The sequence below is a fragment of the Camarhynchus parvulus genome, chromosome 1A, assembly GCF_901933205.1.
Source record: "Camarhynchus parvulus chromosome 1A, STF_HiC, whole genome shotgun sequence".
Lineage (NCBI taxonomy): Eukaryota > Metazoa > Chordata > Aves > Passeriformes > Thraupidae > Camarhynchus > Camarhynchus parvulus.
Window position 1 is genome coordinate 38,533,407 of NC_044586.1, and position 20,159 is coordinate 38,553,565.

A 20,159-nucleotide genomic window follows, 5' to 3' on the forward strand; every position below is an offset into this window, starting at 1 on the left:
GAGGGGTAAAACACCCCTCCTATGAGTAAAGGCTGGGAGAATCAAGATTGTTCAGCCTGGAGAAGAGAAGGCTTAGGGATGACCTAATTGCAGCCTTCCAGTACCTGAAAGGAACTTCCAGGAAAAACAGGGCAAGACTATTTACAAGAGCATGTAGTGACAGGACAAGAGGGAATGAGTTCAAATTGAAAGAGAACAGCTTTCAGTATTAGGAAAGAAATCTTTACTTTGAGGCTGGTGAGTCACTGGAACATTGACGACTTCCCAGGTTGCCCAGGGAAATAGTCAATGCCCCATCCCTGGCAGTGTTCAAGGCCAGATTGGATGGGGCTTTGAGCAAGCTGGTCTAGTGGAAGGTGTCCCTGCACATGGCAAGTGGGTTGGAATGAGATGATCTTTAAGATCCTTTCCACCCCAAACCATCCTGTGATTCTATGATTTGATCACTGCCCTCTCCTCCCAGTTACACATTGTTATCAGACACAAGGTTCAAGTACTCCAGTTTAATTGCATCATCCCCACAAAAATCAGTCCATCTTAAATGAACTTTCACACACAGGCACATAACACAGCTGAGATCTAGAGTTTTCCAAATGGAATGGCTAAGACCTTCAGAGCTAGAAGTCAGGAAAAAAATAAGAATAAGAATTCTTTGCAATTAGATAACTTTACTGTCCAGGACTGTTCCAAATGAAAGCCTTAGGACAACAGACCAGCTCACCATTATTTGTAAGAATGCTGAGCATCTGTAGCCTGGTTTTGAGACACACTGAGATGCAGGAAGAAGTGGTTAAGCAAAGTAAGATCACTTACAAGTTGTACTTACCATAACTGTTCCCTGTGGCTGAAGAGCCAAGGGTTGCCCTACTGCTACAACTTGCTGGTGAGACTCACTTGAGGGACTAATCATTTGAACATTCTGTCCCTGAATGGAATATGCTGGAGGAAAATTAAAAAGAGAAGGAAAAAAACCGCCTAAATTTAAAATCCAGTATTTACTTGTAGTAAGAACTACCTTCTGGCAAACATACTCCACAAAATTTCTTTAAAGTGTTAGCTTTAACATACCTCACTTTGAGACCTTTGGTTATATTTAGATTACATTGTCCTAGAGATTTAAAGATCTAGCAAATATCCCTGTTTCTAACTATTAGTCATTGCCTGTGATATATTTATATATTTTATGTCAAGACTGAAATATTTATGATTAAGATATGAGCATTAGACTGTCTCAACTCAGTTTTTTATAGTAATTGTGTGTAAATGGTATCACTGTGTGCTACCATTGTACCAGTACACTCAGAAAATGAGACAGTGCCATTGATGCTGTATCATGATATTTTTCCAATATGAGATTCCAGGACACCCATTTTATAACTCAATTGTAAAAAGAAGAGCAATCTACACAAAATAAATGAGGTTCCCTTCTTTGTTTTTAAAGATATCTGTGTAGTTCAGTCATGTGTACTTCTTAACAGACTTACAATCTAATAATATGCTTAGCTGGTACACTGGACTGAAGTAAAGGTGCTGGTCCTTGTTCTCAGAGTAAGGTATTTTTCTTTTATATTAAGAGCTCTAATGTTAGATGCATCTGTATATTCTTCAGTTGCTTTTCTTAGTAAGTAGTAATTCACTTTCAAAGTTAGAAACAGAGTACATCCTAAACCAGCATATATTATGAATTACAACATTCTCTCAAGATGTGGGATGCATCAATTCAGCTTTTTGTAGGCTGTAGAGAGCCCAGAACTTAGATCTTCCATTTATGCATAAGCATTACCAACACTAGACAACTGTAGATAAGACTGTGGTACATCACAAATGCAGGATCTAGCCAAAGCTTTAGAATCCAAGTTGCCCAGAGACCTCTTCAGATTTTGAATGCCTTAATTACATATCCTAGCAGACCTTTACAATGGTAGACAGATCTCAGAATTTGAACTTTTGACATATGTGAATTTTTCAGGAAATTTTCGGTTGATCAGAATGACAGTAAGCAAATGCTGCAAAATTAACCAGTTCTGGAAAGCAGGTGATCTAGGCGCTGTCTGAGGATTTGAACTTACTTTAATATAGCCAAATACTACAGCTGCACGTCTTTGGAACCCCATCCCAAAAACTTGGGTTTAGAGGACAATACGAAGAAACCGAATTAAGAAAAATGTATATATTTACATTTGCTGGACAGAGCTGCAGTTGTGCTGTTTAATACAGTAAGGGCATAGTGAGGAGGCAAGGATCCTTTGCAAATGGCAGTGATAAAGGCATCTCTTGATGTTACAAGACCCAGTCTTCCACAAAGTGCAGCCATGGTCAATTCTGCTTTTAGAATATTTTCAGTGGCAGCTTCATCAGTGCTGAAAGAGTATACATTGTTCAGCAAGAATTAATACAGAGCACAGAGGCAAGCAGCTAACCAAAACTGAAAGCCATAAGAATATATACTTTAAATCCATTAACACTATAAATATTGAAGAACAAGCACAACCAATCAACTAAATTCTTCAGGACCACCTCCTACAAAATTGAACTTTACTTCTCAGTGACTTGGTAATGATACTATGAGAAGATATTTTAAACTAATTTCAGGAAATGGTGTTTGATTACAAAAGGCTCTTTTGAAGGAGTCAATTAATTTACCACAGTAATTTCCTAGTAAAAAGCTTTTCCACTTTAAAGATTAGATAGTACTAACAAGTACCAAGACATTACTTAGTCTCTTACTTGCAGTAATCAGGACCTGGAAGCACTTCAATATGTTGAAATATGCAAGCAAAGTAAAAAGAAATAAAGATAATTTAAATAGTTTAAATGCAACCCTTTGAAAATGCAGTTAATTGTTCTGTATTGAAATACATTAAAGGTTTATGTTGGACTTCTGTGTCATTTAGCCACTCAGTCTAAGCCACAAACCTGATTGCTCAGATGCTATGAACAGCACTTACGCTCACAATTGTCAATTTGAACTAGTATCAAAAGTCAGTTCAAAATATAGCTTGGAATATCAACTTAGAAAAATCAAGAGAAATGAAAGACCAGATACCTTGCATCAAGTAGAAGGGATAGAGCAGCCAGAAGACCACACCAACAAGCATTCACCATTTCTTCCCAGACAGCTCTGCTAACTTAAAAGAAATATATAAACTTTTTAATAGCAGAAACACAGTGGTTTCCTTAATAACTTTCAACTGTATCATAAACAAAATGCTTACTAGGGCATTTTTTGAAGTGTGTTTCTGTACGCATGTTTACACAGCCACATATATGTGCACACAGAAACACACTTACACCAGTATTATTTAAACAGCTTGCATTTAAGGTAACATTTCTGAGGTAAAAAAAAAATCACCTGGTAATGCCTCTTCTAAATAGCATAAAAAACCCCACCAAAAGCCAACTCACCATGGTATATATAACCATTTTTCATCTTTGGCTATAAAAATAAACATTCAGAAGTGCAAAAATATGGGATAAGAAACTCATTGAAATTTTGCAGTGAAGTAAAAATACTCTCCCGTGGTATCTATAATTCTCCATAACTTTTTTGTTTCGTTCATTTAATAGGGAAAAAGGTACTGGCCTAGCAAAGGGGCAGCTGCCCAGCCCATGTGCATGCCTCCCTCACTTCCCCGCAGCACCACGGAGAGCGCCCTGCTCCCGAGGCAGCACCTGGGATGACGATCTCTGCCTCCCCCATCCTTTCTGCACCCCCAGTGCCTTGGCTCAAACTTCAGCTGTACTGCCTTGGCTTCCTGGGGCACGAGCCAAACTCACTGCTCAAACACAAGTCTTTCTGTACGTACAGACCCCCCTGTACAGACTCATATGTTCCACAAAGACAATCCTCACTTCACAGCAGTTCTGCTTTTAAAGAAGTCCTTCTCTATATAATGCATTCTTACTAAAAATTTCTCCATTAAAACATTCCCTTTTATCTTGTTACTAGAAATATATTTTTCTTTCAACGTGGTCATAACTCCATTTCTGTCTCTTGTGACCTTACATCTCGGTGTTCTGCTTTTGGCTTAACACTAAGTCAAGTATTTTTTAAATGGAATTGCTGTTCCATTAAAAAAAAATCACACTTTATTGAAAGTTTTTATATATAAATAAGAAGCAATAAATTTAAGCAAAAAGCATGAGATTTTAAAATCTGCTTTCGGTAAAACTGTTGTATTTCACATAGTGTTTGCGTTTTCAAATACCTAGTTCTTTCTCTGATTGGTCAGAAACAGACAGCAAATCTTGCTCTGAAGACTGTGCTGGTAATGAAGTTGCCTCTGTTGTGGTTTGAATGACAGTTTCTGCCTCTCCCAACTCTCCTTCGATCATGGTAGTGATACCACGGACAAGATCCAGCAAACAGTGAAATGCCACTGACATTGCATAGCCCTCAGGAATTGTTGGTGGTTCAACTTTGTCCAGCATCTCCAAACTAAAAAAAATTGAAAACATGACAAGTGTGTAGCAATACCTCTGTTTTTAAAAACAATAATAAAAAACAAGATTCCAAATGAATGCTAAGTACAAACAGATCCCAAATACTTCAAGATTTATTGCAACTCAAGAAAAAAAGCTTTAAGTCATTAGGTAAAAGGGTAAATGAATGACTAAATAAGACAGTAACCAAAAGGGGACAAACCCTGAGTACAGATCTGCAAAAAATATTTCTAAAAATACATAACACATATAAGCAAGCATAATGAATAATTCTACTTGTATTATTATTTTACTTAAAGCCACTGCAACAGAACTTATTCAGAAGAATACAATTATCCAGGAACAACAGAGGAAATACATCAAGAAATCGTGACAGTGTGAACATAGTTATAACAATCTGAGGACAAGCCAGACATTCTGTTATCATTATCTTTGAGTCCACATGACTAGAAAAGCCTGTCCATAGCTAGGTATTACATGGCCAAATACTCATCACCTACATGCAAAGGTAAACAATGGAAGTTATTTGTACAAAGAGGATATGTCTACATGATTCACTGCTGAAAAACATGCAATTAAAACATCACTGTGCTGGAACAGCAGTCTCATTGCCACTTTTCTCCATCTTTTTCTTTAAAAGCACATAAAGAACTGCTGAGTTACAAACCCAACAGAAATTGTAGCTGACACAGCAGCATCTATACAAGTAGAGACAATCTGTTACAAAAACTACCTGCTACCCCAACAATCATTATTTCATCTTTTTTTTTTACTCTACAAACTACTTTTTAAAAAGCTATATTCCAGCTAAAATACACCAAAGATACTTTTATACTCTAGTGTCACCACTCCTGAATGCACAAAAATTTTTCCTTCTCCTAAACTTCAGTTATTACCGTGCCACACTTATGTCACACTTCAGTCATTACCTCTAATTTCCTGAAGATAGCTGCATCAGATATCTGGGGAGCAGGAACTACAGCTAAATCAAATGGTCAGCATTTCATTCTCTATATACAAGTAAGTGTGAATATATATACAAGTCTAATTAAAACTATGAGTGGGTTTTATGGTTACAATATATTTGTGACATTTACTTTTGAAGATAGAAAATGCTAACTACTGAAGAAATTATATGAGTTGTTATTGTTACACAGCAATGGTTATGGAAAGTCTTGAATAGTTTGTCTATTCCTCTTAAAAACATTTAGTTCCTTAAGTAAAGGGGAAGAGAAGGCATAGTGGAGAAACTTGGTAAAAGTATGAAATGTGGCCATTGTTTGAAAATCTAATGACAGCAGAAGAGAACTGGTGCTAGAACGTGACACATTACAGCAAATCATCTCCTTACATACAGGGACTACAGACAGAAGTACAAGACAGGAGAAAAAAACTGCTGTGAAATGCTTGTGACAACTCTGTAATCTTATACAAAAGAAAAAATGCAAAAATTATGCAGAGAAAATCACAGAGTCACTTGAGGTATACAAAGGTACAACACAAGCAAGTTTAGAGCAAAACAGGAGATGGTGATGGTGCCTGCAAGGTTCTTGATCTGGTTAAGAATAGATAGCAAGAAAAAAGAAAAGAAAGAAAAGTGGAAGTTGTAGTACCTGACTAAACTTAAAATTTGCGTTCTCCGAGAACAGGCAGGTAAACTAAAACAACATTTATGTCCACTGCTGGAATAAAAAGTCAACTTTTGAAATTAACTCTTGAAATCTGAGGATGATTTTTTTTTCTTCTGCATCTCAAAGACAGATAAAGGAATTCCTACTCTAAAAATATTGAGATCCAGGCTATTTGCAGATTTCCCTGAATTTTAGTATGCCAAAATTTTATGGTGGTACAAATAACTTCAGGTTTGGAAGTGCTTGTCCTTCAGTGGTCATGACTGATATGAAAAAAATTGCACCATTTAAAATGTAACATAGTATTTGCAGCTTTAAACTGAGAACACCATCTCCATTGTACAAAGTCATGACAATATAATTTGCCATTCAGAATCCAGCCTTGGTATATAGGTCAATATACTGTTTGAAATGACAACCAGACCAGTATCTACCACAATATCCTGCTTAATAAAAACTGTAAATACAGTAAAGCTGGTGTGAGAAAGCTATTTTTCATTCCCACTGATGTCCTGTTTGCTTAATGTCCTTCATGTTTGCCATTACAAAATGCAGCAACAGGTTTTCCAAAATTGTTCTACACTACAGGGAGGCCTAAAAGTGAAGAGTTAATACAGATAATATGGTAGGAAAACAAAATCCAAATGATACTAAAACCATAGGGGACACTTCAATCAGAATCCAGGGCATGCAGAAAAAAACAGCAAAAAGACTGAAACATCTCACAGCACCAACAAAGAGAAAATTCCTAACAGACTTCAACACGACTGAAACAAAAACCTCAATACTCACTAGTAAAAAAAATAGCCTTACATCATCAAATTCAAAAATAAAAATACTTGTTACATACATTTTCAAAAAGCAAGAGGTACTCACTATGTAGCTTTGGCACTGCCTTGTACTGTTACATTCAGGATGGGTATCCAAGTGCCTCTGTACTCAAAGGCAGGTAATACAGTCGCACCTCCACCCATTCCAAGCACTCCTGGGTTCGTTTGTGCTGAGCCAGTATTCCCTGATGCATTGCTTCCTGTTCACAAAAACAAAGTGATAAAATCAACCAATGTCGTATTTGTGATCAACAAACATCCTTTTCCTTTTTCTACATTTAATTTTTGAGACACCAGGATTAATCTGAAGACACCTAGTTCAATAACAAAAATCAACAATAACATAAAAAACTATTTCTGAGCTCCCTCTGCTGTCTAAAACATAATCTTTTGTGCAGTTCATTGCTGCCACCTGCCTAATGTCCAGTCAGAATGTAATGCTCCTGCGAAAGGTACAGCAACATTGATTCATTCACAGAATGTTATTAAACTTACACAGTCTTGATGAAACAATGTATTGTTTTAGTGAAGAGTCAGACAGATACTTGAAAGTTAAGGATTATTTACACAGTTGTATCAAGAACTCAGTAGCTAGAAAGTTTAATTATTTTAATAACAAACTTTCAAGATTTCAAAAATGCAAAAACCACAAGAAGAAAATCAAAGAGAATGGCAACATTTGAATCTGTTCCATGCCATGGCAGAATAAAACAAACCCCATCAGGGAAGAGGTGACAATCTGCCAACCAACAGCTAGGAAGGGACAAATTTTGGTTCCAGCTGAGGAAGCCAAAAAAAGTAGCTAAGAGAACAAGGAAGTCTGTATATATACACTTCCTTCATAGAGAAGGACATCTCTACTTACTAAGAATAGGTCCCATGACTTCAGATTCTTTCTGAAGAGACAATGGGGGGAGAGAGCAGAGTGCCCAGGACAGCAACTCACAGTGTAACTCACTGCCATTCTGGTGTGCTTGCTTTAATATGTGGAGAGTAAGCTACTAATTTAGGCAATAAACTCCTAACTTAGGCAATATGAAGACACAGAAGCTTATGTATACTCTAACACAGTAACACTTAACAGACTGAAACAAAAAAATCATGCCACTAAACACATGATTAACCAAATACTGCCACTAACACAGTTACACTGGTGTCGTTTTCTATCATTCCACTGTGTAGTCAGACACCTGCAACTATTTTTTTATTAATCTAACTCATTAAAGTGGGTGGTAAGCATTGCCTAATATAGTAAAAGTGACACAGAACTTCAGCAGATGCAGCTTCCAACTCCTATGAAACAGGTAACTTGTCGCAAGACTGAAGTTCAAAAATCAAGTGTACAAGGAGTGCAAGTGTCCAAAGCCAGGTTGGATAAGACTTCAAGCAACCTAGTCTGTTGGAAGGTGTCCCTGCCCATGGCCAGGGGGCTGGAACTAGATAACCTTGAAGGTCTCTTCCAACAAGCCATTCTACAATTCTAAAACACAGCCTGCTATTAGAGGACTGCTGTTATAATCAGAGACTCAGTTTGAGAATTACATTGCATTGATCTGCTCTTTGCATGTCAAATATGGCCACAGGATGAAAAAAGGTAGAAAAAGAAATGAATGACAAAGTCACATGAGAAGCATTCAGACGGAAAGAAGAAGTGAAAAGGAAAAGAGAACACAAACTGAAATAATTATCTAGAGAAATAGCAACCGCACTAGAGGCATGACCCTACTGCAGTGCTGTTTCACTTGAGGCAAAATTTAGGTTTTCAGAATGAGTATTACAGAATGGCTTCTCATATGTGCATGCTACGTGGTGATAATCATTCTTCTGATTTACTTTAAGATAATTAAGCTAACCTAGAAATAATACTAATAGAAATGTTCTATCAGCTGCTGTACAGACAGCTACTGAACAACAGACACTGACATAAATTTACTCATGCTATCACTGCTAACTCCAGCATGGGATTCCAATTTCATGAGCGAACACTGAAAGGTGTGAGTCTAAACACAAACTTTTCCATGTTTCTTAATTTAATAGTAGATATGATAGACAATAATTACATTTATTACCTTTACTATCTTATCTCTTTTAAGAAGGCATATCAAAAGACACCCTTATGAAATTTTTTTATGTTGTTTGTGGGTGAGGACTGCTTCCAGAACTATAGGAAGAAGCAGAGAGCCTTAACTTGGGACAAACACCTGCAAAGGCATTAACAGGACGATCATCTCTTCTTATTAAAATACAAATATACCTATTGAAATGCCAAAACCCCGATTGCAAGAAAAGACAATCAAGTCTTTTCAACATGTGTATGATTACAGCTTATGAAAAAGACAGAGATCATTTGTAAAATACACGTCTTTCATGCTGCCTCTTGGCTCCCTCACTCCAGTTCTGGCCTTGCACATCCAGAAGAATTAGTGATTGCCTCCCACACACACCTTCTTACTACTTAAATTGTGCACTGCCATAAATTCCATCCCTGCACAAGGAGACAGAAAGTAGACACATTTTTTATAGTCAGAAATTAGAAATAACTCCTTCTGAATCTCCCTCTGAAAAGTTGTGAAACAAGGAGCTGGGTCAGTGCAGAAACAGGAATCAAGGCAGGAGCACTGCTCTGCTGACTGGGGTCTCTGCCTTCCCCACAATACCCCCCAGGTAGATGAAATCCCCTGTTGTACCAGAGCTGAGAACACTAGTTGGTCTCAAGCTAGCTTTTCACCAAAATAAACACAGAAGTACAGAGCTGTACCAGAGCTGAATCAAAACAGAATTCATTATTACAAGAAAATGATGGGAAAATAAAGTGACAATAAAGATTTACCAGTTTGGTTTGGTGTTGCTGATGTGTTCCCTGTGCTTGGTACGAGAAATAGAGACTGGATAAAGGACCCCAGTGCATTCACAATATCACGGAAAACTTTAGTGGAATGTTGCTTCATATCATACGACTGACAAAAAGACCTAGAAGGTATTTTATAAAACAGAAAGCATTTGACAAATCAGAGACTAAAAGAATATTTTGACAGCAACTTCACCTCCACACACACTCCAAACTAAAAGCACATTTTAACAGCAAATATTTAGGTGAACAATAATATTTAATTTTAAGTAAATGTTCCTTTGACACTGCTAAGACACAGACATACTCAAATAACTATAATTCAGCCCTTCCTGGATAATAAGCATTGCCTAATGCGTTACACAAAACTGTCATGAAGAGCTTATTGCATTTAAGTTTCAATACATTTGCAATGTTTTAGGAAGCATTTTCCATTAGAGAAAAATAATAAAAATATATCTTAAACTTTATGTAAAAGCAAAAGCCAATATATTTAATACCTTAATAGCTGAGGCTGCACACAAAGCCTGTGAATAGATTCTACTGCAACAGCTCGTAGCCACTGTGGTTTGTCTGCATCCAGAAATTTAACCAGCAATGACAGAAAGATTTCACACTCTGTTACCTAAAATATATAATTTATAATAATTAATAAAAATAAAAAGCCTCCTACAAAATATTTTCTCAAAAAAACTTCCATCTCAGGAATCCTATCACAGCAAGTTTTGTACAGAAGCCAAAAAATCCCTGGAATGAGCATTTACTCAGAATTATATAAAAATATAACATTTTTGACAAGCTAAAATCACATATGCAATTGTACTGAAGGAGTTCAATTCCTCACAGACATTGCAATAAAGGTCATACATTTGCTATAGTAGACAAATGAAAAATATCTTTTTTAGCAAATACCCAAAACTCAGGACATAAGAACAGCTGAACATGTGTTTTTAACATGTGTTTTTATCCACATTTTGTCAACAGCTTTAGCAACTCAAGTCAAAAGCCTCTTAGAAAGAATTAACAAGGCACAGTAATCATCATTATCGAAAGTGAGGCAAACAACAGAAGATGGAAAGGTTCCTAGAACCTGAAAGGCAGTTGAATAGAGAAAAGACAACAGCTAATCCACTATGAAATTCATACAAGTCCATGTTTAACAAAACTGTACACTCAGAATACATGTAAGCATAAATAAACCTAAGATGAAAAGAGTATTTTGCCTTTTCTTCCCTCAGTAGACATCAACAGTTCCCAAGAACTAATCAATACTACTACTGATCACAGCACTGGCATATACATAGAAAAACAGAATTGCATGAAGAAAACTTGAGCATATTCTTACCAGCAAGCTGTAAAACTGTTTAATCAAAACAGAAACTACTCGCAGCAAACGCATACAGATGGGAAAGTATGGTTTTTCCACTGGTGCTGGGGAAGATGAGGTGGTAGAACCTTGCCTGAATTTGATATTTGGGGAGAAGAGCTTTATAACAAGAGGGCATACCCTTTCTTTAAGAAGAAAACTGAATTCCTGATGCTGAAAAAGAAAACAGAAGAAGTTATATGCAGATATTCTTTAATTGCTACCAGTAGCTCTGATTATGCATCTTATTTACATTTGTAGTTATGATCAAGCAGTCTGAAATCATGCAAATCTTGGTATAAATTACAATCAGGAAAAGAAAAGGCAGAACTGCAGACACCATTGTAAAGCTACCAAAAACCATGAAATTAAAATGGTCAGGTTCATGTCATGCGCCCTTCTTGTATTTTGCAGGTTGAAATAGGCTGCTAATATATCACTTAGAAATCGATAAATTTCTTTAATTTACCTATTGTCAGCTAGTAAAACACATTACTGCAGGATCATGGTGCATTTATATGCAGTAGATAGATGCAATTCACAGTCTTGATTCTTACTTTACAAGTGAGGTGAGGTTAATGTTTTTGTAGAAATAACAACTCTACAAATTTAGTTACAGAGCTGTCATAAATCAGGCAAGATAAGAAAATGCATTTTTGGAGGAGATATAAACGTCAAAACCAAAAGTGAAACAGAGTAAAACATACAGCTCTACAAAATGTATAAACATAAATAAAACATAAACATAAATAAAGTGTTTGGGAATAGAAAAACATTCATAAAGCACAGAGAATTTTTTCATTAACCCCCCCCCCAAATATGTAAAAGCTACAAGTCCTTCAAGAAAACAATATTCTTGTTAAATTAAAGAGGATTTAATGAAGTGTAGATTTTACTATCTATGTGAGTTAAAGTTTTCCTGTTTTCTGTCTAAGAACTACTCACTTGTAAAAACACTTGTGGAAAGTCATTGAGGACCGACTCAAGAAGTTCAAGGCCAAACGTCCGTGTCATTTCTGTCATACCCACGAGCCAGTAGGGAGCATCAGCATTTACTAACTGACAAAGATCCTTAGAAAGAAACACAACACAACATTGACATTCCCTGAACAGTCCCATACCAAGAGTGTTTCCCGAGTTCATAATGAAATCTACACGCTCTCCTCTTCTGCTGGTAATTTTCTGATTTCAACATAATTTTTCTTTAAATACTTTTTTAACATAAATTATAGAGCATAGAAAATACACTTCAAACTTTGCTGGTATCCTTGCAGCATGTATGTTCATTCCTACCCTCAAAAACATCCCAAGACCAGTGACTTTGCTAAGTCAAGAAGATTTTTATTGGATGAATGCAACTACTCCTTTTCATTACAAACTTGCCTTTAATGTCCAATACCAACCACAAGAAACAGGACTGAACTACAATTGCAGCATTTTGCCCTGTATTGGGTCTGGCTGAGAAGGAGTTAATTTTCCCCTTACAGTGCTGAGCTTTGCATTGGTAGCTAGAAAGGTGCTGCTAACACACCACTGTTTTGGCTACATCTGAATAGCAATGGCACAGCTTCAGTGCTATCTCTCAAGATTTCCCCCCGCTACCACTAAGGGGCTGAGCAAGATCCTGTGAGAAGCCAAAAACGTCATCCCAAATTAACCAAAGAGATACTCCATACCTCAGTTATAGAACCTAAGAAATGGGAGAGGACGGGAGGCATTTGTTACAATGTTTGCCTTTGGGAGCAGCCGCCATGCATTCTGAAGCTCTGCTACCCAGGAGGTCGCTGAACATTGCTCGCTGATGCACTTTGCTCATACACATGCAAACTTATGCTTTTGCTTTAGTAAACTACCTTATCTCAACCTATGAATTGTTTTCCATCTTATTTTCTCTGCCCATCCAGCTGGGACAGGGGGTGGTAGAGGTTCGTGGGCACTTTAGAGTACAGCCAGGGTAAACCCACCACAGGCTCAGAGAAATAAGAATCTTGAATTTAAGACAGACATGTATGCTTAGCTATTATTTAAGATTTATAGTAGAACATTTCCCAAGGCCACTTGGAATCATTTTCCCATCATTCTCCTGTGATAGAGCATATCATCACCAATTAGAATAAAGAGCATAAGAAAGCCCAAGGCTCTGGTTAAGGACATTGTCAATATGCCAACAGCAAATCTTTGAAATTTTTTAAAGAGATGTAGAAGTACCCAATCTTAACTGCAAATACATTAATATATGCTCCCTAACTACCTGAAAAAGCATATATGCATCCTTAGCACATGGCTTCAGTGTACTGACAGATCTTCTATTACTATTCCCTTGAACTGCAGCTGGCTGGTCAACAGCATCTGTGAAAAAAAACAAAACAAAGTTTTGTGAACAAAGGAGCTGTTAAAAACCAAGTATGCATTAAGTGTTCCTACAGGAATATTCTATGAGAATGGCCAGGCAATTCTTCTCCAACTTATCATGTCTATAGAAACAAACATTAGATTGACTACCAAAGATCATCAATACCAAGCACTGCTTTCCAATACTCTCTTCAAAACTACTACTGCCACATATTTCCCACTCAGGAATCTATGGTACCTGCATCATAAATGATGCCCTTGCCTCAAATCCCTTTACAGTACTAACCTGAAGACCAGTTCTCACAGCTTGAAAAAAAAAATCTAAGTTATATATATTGCTGCACTGAATTGGACTGACAAATCAGTGAAGGATTTCATCTCCTTTAAATACAAATAAGTGTATAAAAGACGGTTAAAATTAATGATGTCTGTGACTTTTTTATAGCATCTACAGACATTTTATTACTTTGTTATCTGAAAGAGAAACATCTCATATGTGTCAAAAAAGCAAGTAAATAACAGCAAGCTGAGTAAGCAGCATGCCCACCTTTGTATCGCTCATCTTCAGCAACCACTCTCTCAAACACGACAGTCACCACTTGCCGCACTGTAGCTGCTGCAGTGTTATTCGTGATATTATCTTTTGTGAAGTGCAATCGAAAGCAAAGTACAATAGCCTGAAAGGAAAAAAAAAACAGAAAAAAATCATGTCACAACAATACATTTTGTCTTTTAGCTAAGAGTCAAGAAGGCTGATGGACTGAGGAATGCTTTCTACTACAGTTTGTCAAAAGGTTGTCAAAAAAAGAAAAGAAAAAATAAAAAATTAAATTTGAAGAACCAGAATACATCTTATGGATCACCTTAGCCAAAAAACTCTTTAGTAATCCTCCCTAAAGGCAATTAAAAAGGTGGTATTTAACTGAACACATTACAATGTACCAATAAAATTGCTGTCATCATACAGAGAATACACAGTAATCATCACACAGAACAACTTGTATGAATATTATGTCAAAAGAACATTAGGATTGTAAGGTTACTCACAGAAAGGTCAGTCAACTCCAAAGCTAAAATGTCATTCCCCTCCTACACTGAATCACAACACTTTCACAATCATGTTGCCTTGACTGCTATTATTCCTAAGACGTGCATTTCAATGTGTCATTGTGCTGGCAATGACCTGAATACTTTTCCTCACTGGATTTTGTTATTACCTCCAACTCATAGTTTAATACTTACCTGTTTTATAATGAATTTTGAAAATTAACATCTGCATATGTAGTGAAACCTGTGTTTCTTGTTCTTCTGTCCATATACTGTGTTCTGGCACTTTCAAGAACCTCAACCACACCCTGCCATATTACTACATGCTGTGAGCCATACAAGATTCAGAGTTTTCTTTTGCCTTTTTTCATGTCTATGATTTGTGGACTCCACTCTGATGGTATCTCCACATTAGTTTAAAATCTCAGCAACTTGACTGAAACATGAATGTGCAATAAATGTCTGGCTGAAACAAATTTTGTACAATGTAATCTAGAAGAGAAACTTACAAAGCAGTTTTACAATTCACTGATGGCAAACAATGTTGCATCTTCAAAGAGAAGTATCTTAAAATTTAAATTAACTTGGACTGGTGCCTTATTTTTTGTCCTAGTTGAAACATAATATCCAAAATGTTTCATGTTTAAAACTATGACCCTAAGTTATTGAGCAATAACTGGACTGTTTTCACGAGATTTAAGGCACGCGGAAAGCAGCTTCTTTTAACATTTTCTCTGTTAGTGAGAGTCTACACTGTGCTATGTGCTCTGATTCCAATTCAAAACACAACAAATTTAACACACGAGAAGGATAAGCATTAGCTCAGTGGTTTTATTTCAAATTTCAATCAAGTCCAAAATGCATTATTGTGGAGGAATTACAAAACACATGGAAAAGGAAGCTAAAAGAAATCCTGTTTTCAGAGTCTAGCCATAAAGACAATAGGGACACAATAGAATCAAGTAAGTCCCCTCCCTTCTTGTTCATTGTTTTCACATGCTTCATATGTGAAAAATTCTCCATCTTTCCTCTTAGATATTTCAAATTCAATAGCTGATACCACAGATTCTTACCTTGGACAGTGCTTCATCATGCACAACTGTATTGGTTGTTAAAAGTACAAGAACTGTCTGGAGCAATTTAAGTTCTTCAAGACTGTTCTCCATCAATTGCCAAAGCATATTGATAATGTTTCCAGCTGCAGCCTACAAAGAAATATTTTTTTGTCACCTATTACAATATTCATGTACTGGTATATCGTGTACATAGTAAGAATATCACTGCCATAAAGGCACATCACAACTGAATGTGCCCGTTTGTCTATACCATAGGACTAAATTGAGAATTCATTATAAAGCTAATTTCATTGTCATAAGCTTCCCAAAGTATTTTTAAAGAATTGACAACAGAAATGTCTTAATTTGTAGTACAAATTAAAGCCTGTACTTAATTTGTTACTTGGAAATATGGAAGACACAGTAAAAATATATTTTACCCTCAGAATTCACTAATGTGAAATTAGTGTAATTTTTACATTATGCAAGCACAACTGAAGGTGTATTTTAACAGCTTTATTTTCATCAGCTTCCTAACATACTATCATGACATTTACTGCTGCAGGAAATGTGCATCCATTTTATGTTATTGTTAAAAATAAAATGTAACAAAAGCATAATAATGTTATTGCACAGAGTATATTTGTGGAGGCACAAGGTTCATTACATGTTCAGTTAACACAGTGGAAGAATGTGAACTAAATGAGCTGGTTTCAATTTTTATGAATTTCCTTCTAGAGGTTACTAATATTGCCTCACCTGTTTTTTTAATAATGTAAAAGGTTTTCTTTCAAATTACTGAAAAATAGATACAAGTAAAATATTTGGTGGACTATGTTCATTATAATATAAAGAGCCTCCTAAAACAACTCATTCACCTTCCATTTGAGGTCTATATTTTTCACTCTGAAATATTTCTGGTTTTGTATAAAGATCGATCTTACCTCTGAAACAACTTCATGAGACATGAGCCTCTGTATGGCTGCTAGACACAGCTGAGTGATCTTTGGTTCTTTTGTTCCACAGCCCATCAGAAAAGGCTGAACCACCTCTGAACTGTTCTCTTTCAATGCTTTCAAAGAGAAATATGGAAGCAGTCAATGTTTAGGACTTTGAAAAGTACAATGCAAAAATTGTTAATCACATCTATTAACAAAAGAAATCTCTAGTTTTGGAAATTTGGGATTTACACAGGGAAAAGCCAAGTGAAGACAGACATTAGACTGACACAGCTTACTTCCACAATTACCCTGGTCAAGGCTCAAATTCCAAGCACCTTCTCCCTTACACACTCAAGTGACTTTCCAAATCCAAAATGTCCACTTAAGAGTCCATGTGGTTAGCAAGAAGGTGTAAGGTTCTGCCAACCCCAGAGCTTTCCCCTGGCCTTGCCCCAGGAATCAGGCTCAGGCTGGTAGCACTGTCCTTCTGCTCTGCTTCACCTCAGCACCTAATGCAGGAGCAACCCAGTCTGGCACAGAGCAACATCCCAAATCACAGGGCAGGAAGGGGAAGAGCAAACTGCTGCTGACAAAACAGGAAGAGAGAGACTAGAATGTTTGTGCCCTGGGTACATTCACCTGGCTGTGAATTTGTCAAATGCTGTTTTAGTGATAAAGGGTAGCGTCTTAAAATGGACTTTTGCCAGAAGAAAACCAGTTCCCATAAACTTATCTCTTTTCTTTTGTTTGGTTTTTTGTTTTGTTTTGTTTTTGTTAAGAAGAAAAAGCTTCATAATGCATACAACATTCTACACTGCATATAAAACAGGTTTTTTTTCCATAAGAGTAATTCAAGAAATCTGACATAATAAAATTTTAGAATATGAAAATACTAAAAATATGAAAGGAAAGCATGGCTCTGACTGATGAGTGGTTTTCCTTTTGCAGGTATGTTTACTGATTCATGTAAACTTCTAAGATTTTACCTGCTCATCACCATTTCAGATACTAAAAATTTCCTCACAGCTGAAAGTTCAATATATGTTCTTACACTGAATGTCATACACTGTGTTTTAGTCTATATATAATAGAAGAAATGCATTCATGAAAAGTTTCACACGCTTTTCAGAGGACAGTAGTTACCACAAACAAAAAATACATTCTCACAAAAAAATGCGAACACGATCTATACTACTAAGCATCACTACAACGAATTTGGAAAAAAATGAAACAAGTTAAAACTACAAAAAAATACTTTAGTGATATTTTCCAACTGAAACACTGACTAACTCAGAAGTTTCTATGAAAATGATAGGCTATTATAAATTATGGATTTATTATTTCTATAAAATAATAGTTCTGACAGGGTGATATCAACACATAGTCCAGTTTCATCAGCCTCTTCAGAGCCAGTGCAGGCTCTGTGTCCAGTTGACATTTCTGAACTGCCACTAAATTCTAACCATCAAACAGAAAAAAGCAAGCAAAAAGACACCACAAAACATTTATCCATGAGACTCAAGACATAGTTCTGAATGGTTAAAATGGCATGAGTTAATAAATAACATGACAAAGAACAAATTTAGCCTTTTACAATACTTTCTTCTATAATCCTATTAAAAGCAACAATCTCACAACAGAATCTATACAAGTATTTTTAGTTAAGGAATCTGAAAAATTAATGTTTTGTAGATCTACTTTGGTACCTATCTGGTTTTATAGCAACCAGGCACATAGGGTGATTCTTGGGGCTTTCCTGTTCAGAGGGTCTGGAGGTAAATGTTGATGACCCCTTCCAACCCAGAATATTCTGTCATCATGTGTTTCTGTGGCTGTATTCACTTCAGTCTTAAAATGCACAATAAATTTATTATTGCCAGGTCTGCCTCCATTTTGCTACTAATTTATGGCAGAATATATTAAAAAGAAATCTACCTTAACGAACCATAACAAATGAGAAGTTTTTGGGAAGTATAACTTACCTGTACATTTCATCAGCAAGATTTTAATTCTGATTTTTTAGAAGAACTCCTAAACCATAAGTTTTTGCACATCTCAAAGCCACATGGAAATAATTTCTCAAATTTATCTCCTGTGATTAAAGGCTTTCTCCTCCTCTGGAATTTCTCAAATTCTTATAAATAAATAATAAAGTATGTACACACTGCCAAGAATGAAGACTTTGAAACAGCTCAACTTAACTTTTCAAAGAGAAAGAGAGAAGTTAGATCAATGACCTCAAAGTTCTGGCAGGTTAAACATATCCCACCACAAATAACAAAGATTTTAAGATTTTAATAAAGATTTTAAGCCGGCATCTATTTTCCTAAAAATTATAATCCTACACAATGAAACGCTTCAAGAAAGCACCAATCAGCTTATTCAAAACAATCTGATCCATTTGTTCTTATCTATGTTAGTGAAATGACAGTTTACATCAATATATTAAAAAAAATCATATCCTGATCAAAATATTTATTTGTATTACTAGAATGTCTTGTAGATGCTCCTATATAATCTAGCAGTCAAAAAGTATCCACTAGATTACACAATTACATTGTAGCATTTTGCAGCTTTATTATTACAAAGTGATATAATTTTTCTTCAGAAGACTTTAAATATTAGATAGACAATCTCTTGACACTATGTATAAGACTAGCTTTTAATTGGTATCTCAAAAAACACAAAAGTTCATAAAGAATTGAGTCTGTTTAGTCACATTATGCTTTAACTGTGGAATGTTAGGATAACGTGCAGGCAAAGTACATTTTCCCAGTACAAAACTGTGGAACAGAGGAAGAAAAAGTTATTATCCTATTAGCAAAGATTAACTAATCAAAATAACCTTTAGGATCTGCTGGTTTCCCAAACTTCTTAACAACAAATCTGTGCAGGTTTTTTGAATGAAATAAATACTAAGTACATTCCAGTTTAAACTTTCCAAGAGTAAATATTTTTTAAAATTTTACCAACTAAGAGAAAGTGTTCCCTCAAAAAGATGAAAGCTAATACTGCCCATCCATGACTAAATTTAATGATCTTTCCTATCTCTTCCCTTTGAAAACTAAAAAACAGACAACTTTGCAGGATTAGAAACTAGCTTACTAAAATAAAAACTTCTTTACGCAGAAATATGTTGACAGCTTCCAAAATGGCTAACTATGGCTTTCCCTTTTTCATTTGTGTATTTTGATATAGCTGACATTACCTGGCATACTTTTCCCACTTATGTCAGCATACATGACAGCAGTAAAAACAAAGAAAATAAACAAATAAAAAAGAGGCATTAAAGTGAAATACTGAGGAGTGGGTCTGTTAACACAAATAATCCTAGAAAATGCCTCCTTAACAATATCTGATTTACATACCTCAAAAGTAGATATGATTTTGCAGCCATTTCACTGGACTTGCCAAACAATCTAGCATTTCAAGGATTTTGACTATATCTGGGGTAGACACTCAAGTACTGATGCAGGGACATTCAAACCCGGCCAAGGGCTTTACCAGCAACTGACAAGAAGCCAACTTTATAAAGCTGAAGACAGTCAGGAGATATTGTTTAAGCACTCACAAAGCTGCAGCTCATAAGATATGTCCCATTCCTAAAGGCACTGAAACATCTTAAATTGAATGACCCTGTCTCAGA

The 20,159-nt window shown here is 36.0% G+C and overlaps 1 protein-coding gene across 4 annotated transcripts in view; it reads right to left on the reverse strand.

The window, feature by feature from the left end:
- MON2 (MON2 homolog, regulator of endosome-to-Golgi trafficking) overlaps window positions 1–20,159 on the reverse strand; it is a 66,342-nt gene that overhangs the window by 32,483 nt on the left and 13,700 nt on the right. For all 4 annotated transcript variants that reach the window (XM_030959348.1, XM_030959345.1, XM_030959346.1 and 1 more), the window contains exons 3-15: window positions 16,517–16,644; window positions 15,591–15,722; window positions 14,018–14,147; window positions 13,370–13,467; window positions 12,064–12,189; window positions 11,098–11,292; window positions 10,253–10,377; window positions 9,735–9,874; window positions 6,951–7,104; window positions 4,209–4,438; window positions 3,047–3,128; window positions 2,179–2,360; window positions 827–939 (exon numbers count right to left, since the gene is read on the reverse strand). In XM_030959348.1, the coding sequence (XP_030815208.1) occupies window positions 827–939; window positions 2,179–2,360; window positions 3,047–3,128; window positions 4,209–4,438; window positions 6,951–7,104; window positions 9,735–9,874; window positions 10,253–10,377; window positions 11,098–11,292; window positions 12,064–12,189; window positions 13,370–13,467; window positions 14,018–14,147; window positions 15,591–15,722; window positions 16,517–16,644 (1,835 nt within the window). The remainder of the gene's footprint in view (window positions 1–826; window positions 940–2,178; window positions 2,361–3,046; window positions 3,129–4,208; window positions 4,439–6,950; window positions 7,105–9,734; window positions 9,875–10,252; window positions 10,378–11,097; window positions 11,293–12,063; window positions 12,190–13,369; window positions 13,468–14,017; window positions 14,148–15,590; window positions 15,723–16,516; window positions 16,645–20,159) is intronic.